The 6,972-nt window shown below is 34.0% G+C and overlaps 2 protein-coding genes and 1 long non-coding RNA gene across 4 annotated transcripts in view; all 3 read right to left on the minus strand.

Moving 5' to 3' along the window:
* Nucleotides 1–453: 453 nt before the first annotated feature.
* On the minus strand, nt 454–2,219 carry LOC119641790. The gene is made up of 2 exons (XM_038040641.1): nt 2,127–2,219; nt 454–2,054 (listed from the first exon to the last, which is right to left on the minus strand). Exon 2 carries the CDS (start codon nt 1,399–1,401, stop codon nt 727–729), a length of 675 nt encoding a protein of 224 aa, XP_037896569.1. The 5' UTR covers nt 1,402–2,054; nt 2,127–2,219; the 3' UTR covers nt 454–726.
* On the minus strand, nt 1,411–2,543 carry LOC119641782 (PITH domain-containing protein GA19395-like). The gene is made up of 3 exons (XM_038040618.1): nt 2,418–2,543; nt 2,228–2,349; nt 1,411–1,534 (listed from the first exon to the last, which is right to left on the minus strand). The coding sequence occupies exons 1-3, from the start codon at nt 2,541–2,543 to the stop codon at nt 1,411–1,413; spliced, it is 372 nt and encodes a 123-aa protein (XP_037896546.1).
* Nucleotides 2,544–5,598: 3,055 nt separating this feature from the next.
* LOC119641804 overlaps nt 5,599–6,972 on the minus strand; it is a 3,248-nt gene continuing 1,874 nt past the window's right edge. For both annotated transcript variants that reach the window (XR_005247892.1, XR_005247893.1), the window contains exons 5-6: nt 6,013–6,259; nt 5,599–5,944 (exon numbers count right to left, since the gene is read on the minus strand). This is a non-coding gene — a long non-coding RNA (uncharacterized LOC119641804). The remainder of the gene's footprint in view (nt 5,945–6,012; nt 6,260–6,972) is intronic.

Raw genomic sequence — 6,972 nt, forward strand, 5'->3', positions numbered from 1 at the left:
AAGTTGATGCTTACAACCAGGGCTCCTATAAATGTATAAATATGCAAATATTGACCTAGAAATAGTAAGCGACGTCAAAATGGTGGTCAATATGTTGTTATTTAATTTCGAAACCATACAAAAAGTTTACATCAAAAAACTACAATATTTTTAGCAATTTAGCAAAGATAACTCTTTAAATGAAACGTCGAAAGGAAAAAAAAAGCTTAAAAAAACAACAAAAATGAAATTTTGCTATTTCAATATGGTAGGTAGGCAAGGACGACTTTTCTGATGAGTAGTAAGCCGTTCAAAAAAAGATTTAATTTTATGATGAAAAATAAGTGTAAACAAAAATGTATTCATGCATTTATTGAAAAAAAAAATGTAATAATATATATTATATATAAACACTAAAAAAGCTATAACTATAAAATATTTGAATAGCAAAAAAATATAAGAAACGGAGGATAAGAAAAATACATCCAAATGTCATTAATTAAATAAAATGCGAAAAATAGCAAAACTAATTTAAACTTGCATGGAGTTGAAGACCCTTGAAGCATATGTGAACTTAGGTATTTTTATATGTTATGTAAATATAATAAAATAATCATTTCTCGCTTCTTTAGTACATATTATCCAGCCAATTAGTATTTATAGCGATAGATGGCCACACTAGCAACGCCAATGAGTATCGAACCCAATAAGAAAAAAGCGTAAGAAAGGACTCAAAATGTTCTAACGTTAAAAAAATAAATGAATCTTATAAGAAAATTTGCGTGTTCGATCAATTCTCTTCATTTGGTATTTCTTTGAATTAGTACGAGTACGGCTTAAATCCCTTAGCCGCCACCTCTTTGGTCGGTTTGCCATTAGTACTGCGTCGTTATCTTTTTCCATTTCCTGAAGTGGTGTACTTGTTTCAACAGCATTTTTAGCGAACTCCCCTAATTCTGGTGTCGTAGTCTCGGTTTGTAGTAAATTTCTATTGAATGTCTGACAGAGTTCAGTGGGTGGCCTAAAATTTAATTTTGGGGTTAATGACAACAAGCGCTTTTTACCAAACAGCATTGGACTATTTAAAACGGCTTGTTTCGATTCATCATCAAGAGCCAACAATGGTGTATCATCGGTCTGTGAACATGCAGCTGACAATTTGCTGCTAAACTGGGATAATCGTACATTCTTTCTTCTTTCCTGCTTGTTGAACATGCTTTTTTCACACAGCATGTTTCGCTTTTCAGAAATAACTTTGTTTTTTATACAAAGTATATTATTGTCAATATCATCATCACTTTTGTGAAATTCATTTAGCAAGGCTTCTATACGTTTTTTGCCTTTTTCAGTTATAAGTACGTTCTTGCCATTAACTGTTTGGAAATCTGTAGATTTGTCGATTTGCGCACTGTTCTTTGTCATTTTTCTAAATTAAAATTCCATGCGATCTTTCATATCTTCCAGTCCAGTTTCATTGTCTTTTTCTTTTTCTTGGGTGATTATGGAAGCAAAAATGTTATCGTCATCTTCATAAACTGGTTGGATGGCACTAAAGCTAAAAAATTTTGGATTAACTTAAATGTTGTCTCTTCACAAATTTTAAAAACAAGGTCGCACTGCTTGAGGTGGAATGTATCGATATTTCATAATTTTAAACCAACACATTTTGATGAAGCTTCTAGCCCCGTAGCTAGAGGCGATTATGTCTCAATTGTAGCGTTTACGACCGATTTGATGCTCACGGGGTTAGCGGTTTGTTACTTTTCTCGTACTAACGCGGATTACTTAGGCGGTTATGGGTCACTTGAGGCGTCTATGACCGGTTTGTTGCACATGTCGTTGGAGATCGCGGTTTACTCCAAAAAAAACAAACGGATACGTTGTTCGTGTCATAGCTGCCTTGGCTTCCTGGGCCAATGGTTTGTCCCTCACCGTCTCTGGTTGGCATATGTCAACAGAAAATCATCGGTCCTTCAGGGGTGGCGATTAAGCTAAACCAATCCATCCTCTATCCATGGAGTCAAAAGGCCTTTCAGTCCTTCAGGGATGGCGATTAAGCTAAACCAATCCTTCCCCTATCCGTAGAGTCAAAAAAAAATAAAAAATTATTAATACGAGTCAGCGTGTCAAGTAGTCCGTGTACTTACCTTAGCTGAAGTCTCGCTCGCTTGTTCCCTTGCAACATGTCCTCGGCTGTGTGCCTTTACATGAGTATTGTGGTACTGTACTGATGTGTATGTGTACTTACAGCTGCATTTTGTTTGGATGACTACCATCATTACCTTCTATAATTATAATTCCTTTTAATTTGATATTGCCCGTGAATGGTATGTAGAAGAGTAACTCTTCGTCGGAATCACTTTTAACAAACTGCAAAGGTTGTTAGTCGAATTGAAAATGAAAATTATCTTTATACAATTGTTTGTTTTCTTACACACCTGCGTTGTATCCAACCGATTTTCATAAGGCCTAAACACTCTCTTACCACTTCCTTCTAATTTTTCATTGAGACACTCTAAATTGTCCAAATCTATTTTTTCATATAAGCTATATTCGATGCCCATTTCTAAGGGCTGATCGTTGTGGGCAGCTTCATCACTACAGCCGCTATCATGATTATGAGAATGTCCATGCGGAATTTTTTTGGATATTTATTATTTTTGAGTATTTCACATGCGAAAAACATCGTTTTTTTGTTTGCTTCCTTTGTATCTGAGAATTGATGATTATCGATAGGTGTTGTACGCTATGACAACACAAATAAATTTTTGCTACCTCTATTGTGAATATCGATTTTCTGTTCTGAATGGTGATTTTCAACAGTTTTTAAAATTCTATAAAGGGCATTTTTTTTTGTAAAAAATTATATAAAGGTTAGTAAAAAAATCCTCTAACGTGATTTACGGTAAAAATTCTTTGCTGGCAGACGCCGCAGGCGGCGCAGAATCAAAGTTCACTGTGTGCTTCGTATTTCTCAAACAAAATTGAATTAATTTTTAATTAATATGAAAATGCATGCAACTCTGTGCATACATGCAGCTGCAGAGTAACCTCAACCTTTACATACTAACAGGCAGTCCTTGCAACCACAAAAGTATAGCTTGCGACCACAAAAGTATGGCTTGCGACCAAAAAGTATAGCTTGCGACCAAAAAGTATAGCTTGCGACAAAAATAATAAATGTTTAATGAGAGAAAGAAACACACAGAGGAGATAGACAACAAACAGCAACGCATACACAAACAATCAAATAAAGCCAATTGCACAAAAATCCAATTGAAGTGACGCCATTTTGAAAAACGTCACTTCTTCAAACCATTAAGATCAAAGTCTTAAGATAATTAATTAAAATGTTCAAAATGTTCAATTAAATTGTTTTTTTTAGATAATTGATTTTTTCTATTTTGTCACCTAGGAACGTATCCCCAATAATCCCATGTAAATTACCATTCTGTATTCACGGTTTCTTTTTTCTTTCTAAATTACCATTCCGTATTCACGGTTTCCGTATTGACGGCATTTTTATGGAATGTATACACCGCGAATAGGGAGCTTTTACTATATTTCCTTATTCTTCGGTGATGATGTATGTTCCATGTATTTTTGTACATTTTATCAAAAGCTTATATCTTCTTATATGAATCATGTCTTGTCAACAGTTTGTGCGGGAGGAGGGTGATCATCTGACATTCAGTAAAAATAAGACATGTGGGGACAAGCCAGATTGACTGCTTAGTGTCTACGGGTAGACGTTTGTACGGGCGCATTCCAGTTTTTTTGCCCCTTCATTATCGTTGCGTGTGTTTTAATTTCATGACGATTTCGAATTTAAGAATTTTTTGTCCTTTTTTTTTATTGCTAGGTTTGATCAAATGCCTCCTCAACATGCACCCAGGTACTAGATCGCGTGGTTTATTCACCGTTAGGTATGTGAGTGCTACGTTTCTTAACCCATGTGCACAATACTTCGCTTACGTTTATGTAGTTTTATACCATTTGTGTAGCATAAGTGTATTTTCTGTTTATGTGTGTTTATACATGTTTATACGTGTGTGTTTTTTTATTGGGATGTGTGATCCTACATCTCTATCCATTTTACATGGCCTATGCATTTTTATACCCTTTCATACATTTTCAGCTGGTCGTTTATACAGTGGATCCGTTGTCACATGATCATATGTGCTCATACATTTTTATACCTAAATGTTTATCCCTGTGTATATGTTTTGCATGGCCCAACGGCGTTTATACATTTTATATATTTGTCTACACATTTCTATGCTCGTGAATATATATACAGTTGATGCATTGTCACATGATTATATGTGCTTATACATTTTTCTACCTAAGTGTTTATTCCTGTGTATATTTTCTGCATGGCCTAACGGCGTTTATTCATTTAAATACATTGTTATGTGTGTTTCTGCAATAGTTGTTTACTGTTTATATTACGTATATTTTGTACTACCTTCGTGTGAAGTTTAGCAGTTAACGGTTCCTTACCTTACGTCAAACCCAGAGGCGGATGATCCAGGGCCATACCCAGAAATGTTTAGTTTTTCGGGCGGACGGAGGAACTGGACTGAAAGTTACTAGGGACTACGGGTAGACATTTAAGCGGACGGACCGGTTATTAGTAAGGAAGCAAAACGCTTCCTTACAGCGAATATTGTATTTTTCGGTGTTCTTAAGCTATTTAATTGGATTGATGTTCACCTTTGTCCCGGTTGTCAGGAAGAAAATCCCAAATGGTATTGATGATTGGGTAAAATCAAACTTATCAGACTTTCAACATCGTTGAGAGATTTGGCCTACCCGACTTTTTTGACCTTCTTGTGGAAAACTGGAGAGTCTATTGTCGTTATCGGGATACAACTAAGAGGACCATTCGAAAAAAAACGAAGAGATACCTTGTTAACTTATTTTCTGGGATCGTCCCTTCAACTATGTGGAGAATTTTGAAGAATTATGGGTGCTGTAATGTGAATGACCTCTATGTAACCTTACTGTTGACGAGGTGAATGATTATTTTGTTGGTACTGTACATTCTGCCATGCCCAATGTTTCTTGTCCTTCTACATATGCATATTTGATGTTGAACTACTTGCAGCCTTGTATAAAACTAAATCTAAGTCCATTGGGAATGATGGAATCCCTATTGTAAGATATTAAAATTATTAAATTTCATATTTTGTAAAAAATATTTGTTTTAAATAAAGTATTTTCTGCCTTATTTATTATTTTGTTAAAGTATCTTTTTGATAAAAATATTTTTGTAGTCAGTTGTTCCATAAGCTTCGAGCTGAATACTGTTTAAAATCAAATCAATAAAAAATCATTTTAATTAAATTTTTTTTTAATTTGTGGAAAAAGGTTCTATACCTACCTTCTTTATTAAGCTTATTTTCCCGTACATTTCTCGACTGTTAATTTTTCATATTGACTCTACCTTGACTTAATCCGCATATCCTGTGCCTTGGAATACTGCGAGTGTTGTTCCCATTCGTATAGTCAAAATAGTGAATACTTTTGATGATTTGAGACCGATTTCCATTCTCCCGGCACTATCCGAGGAAATTGAACTTATTCTCAAGAACCAGATCTTGCTCTCTGTTCTGGATCTCATTTTATCTTCTAAGTGTGTTCTCCGCTTTGGGCACAACACCGTCAATCTACTACTGAATCTGGGTCGATGCGCACTTCTGGGTGTTACGAAGGTATGCAGAAACTGGTGTAACTTTGTTTTCTTGTAGCAGGCATAAAGATGGTATTTATTTATATTGTTGTTGTTGATAACGTAACTCACTCAGTATTTACTTAAAAAATTTATGCTAGACTTATACTAACGACAACATCTTTCACACATTTCTGTCACTTCGCTAGTCGCCATGTAGAGGGACATGTTTAAATCGATTCATCATTCATAAACTACAGTAGACACATGATAAAGTTTTCCACCTTTCTCCTACAAAAACAGAAAAACTCAGTCTCCATTCTTATAGAGTGTAGAAAAACGGAATAAAATTTAGGTACTTGTTGAATTGATTTCTCTATATTTCATTCTTCATATGTAGAAAACTTGTCACATAATTATAAAATTATAACAATACATTTTAGCAAGCCAGGCTAGCTTCCTTATCCTTAAACAAAATTTGAAATATCCGGCTTCCTGGTTGAAGAAATTTCTTTTCAATTGCATTTTGGAAAGTTTTCCGCAAGCAATGTCTCCCGGTCGGTGTTTTCTCCGGCAGTTGAAGGCGTATTCTATCTATTTTTTTAGCTATGCAAATAAAGATTCAAATGAGGAGAAAAAAAAGTTTTCATAGTAAAGGGTAACAGAATTCTGTTATTATTACTTTCATTTACTATTTGTTGAACAGAGATGAACATATGCTTTTTCTCTATTCATCAATTTTCTTTTACAATGAGCCATATTCTAAAAATATTGGAAACAACTAACAGGATATACGCGTTCGAATACTCATAGGCAAGCACCCGTATATGTATGCATGAACTATTTCGATCATTTAGTTTTTATACACATGCGAATAAATATATCAAAATGTCTATATAAATATATATAAACATGCATATATATAAATATATATCACATGTATATATATAAATATATCTACACATTTGCATACGTATGGGCGAATTGTACTTACTATCTTAAATACCGTACTTACTATCTTAAATATCGAATACACACATATAGTTAAAGTTGTAAGCAATTGAATCTCAGGTAAAAAATAAACAAAAAAACGTTCTTTTTGTATTAAAATCAAAGTATAGACTCACAAAACTCGAAACAGAAATAAAAAGAAATAAACAAAATTGCTAAGCTAACAAATTATTTAGAAAAAAAAAAAGAAAAATACAAATTTTTCCAAACAAAAAACCTGAAAATGAGCGCAACAAAAATTAGAATAAATAAAATTATGCATAAAATGAACATCGTCAACAGCAAAAGCAGCGACAGCAACCGTATCA

This window comes from Glossina fuscipes, unplaced genomic scaffold, assembly GCF_014805625.2.
Source record: "Glossina fuscipes isolate IAEA_lab_2018 unplaced genomic scaffold, Yale_Gfus_2 177, whole genome shotgun sequence".
NCBI classification, from domain to species: domain Eukaryota; kingdom Metazoa; phylum Arthropoda; class Insecta; order Diptera; family Glossinidae; genus Glossina; species Glossina fuscipes.

Bases quoted from the DNA above. Each gene is read 5' to 3' on its own strand.
- LOC119641790 (XM_038040641.1), bottom strand. From the start codon at position 1,401: ATGACAAAGAACAGTGCGCAAATCGACAAATCTACAGATTTCCAAACA.
- LOC119641782 (XM_038040618.1), bottom strand. From the start codon at position 2,543: ATGGGCATCGAATATAGCTTATATGAAAAAATAGATTTGGACAATTTA. The intron at 2,350-2,417 runs GTGTGTAAGAAA...CAACCTTTGCAG, and splicing joins ATCGGTTGGATACAACGCAG to TTTGTTAAAAGTGATTCCGA. The intron at 1,535-2,227 runs GTAAGTACACAT...AAAATTTTTTAG, and splicing joins CATCCAAACAAAATGCAGCT to CTTTAGTGCCATCCAACCAG.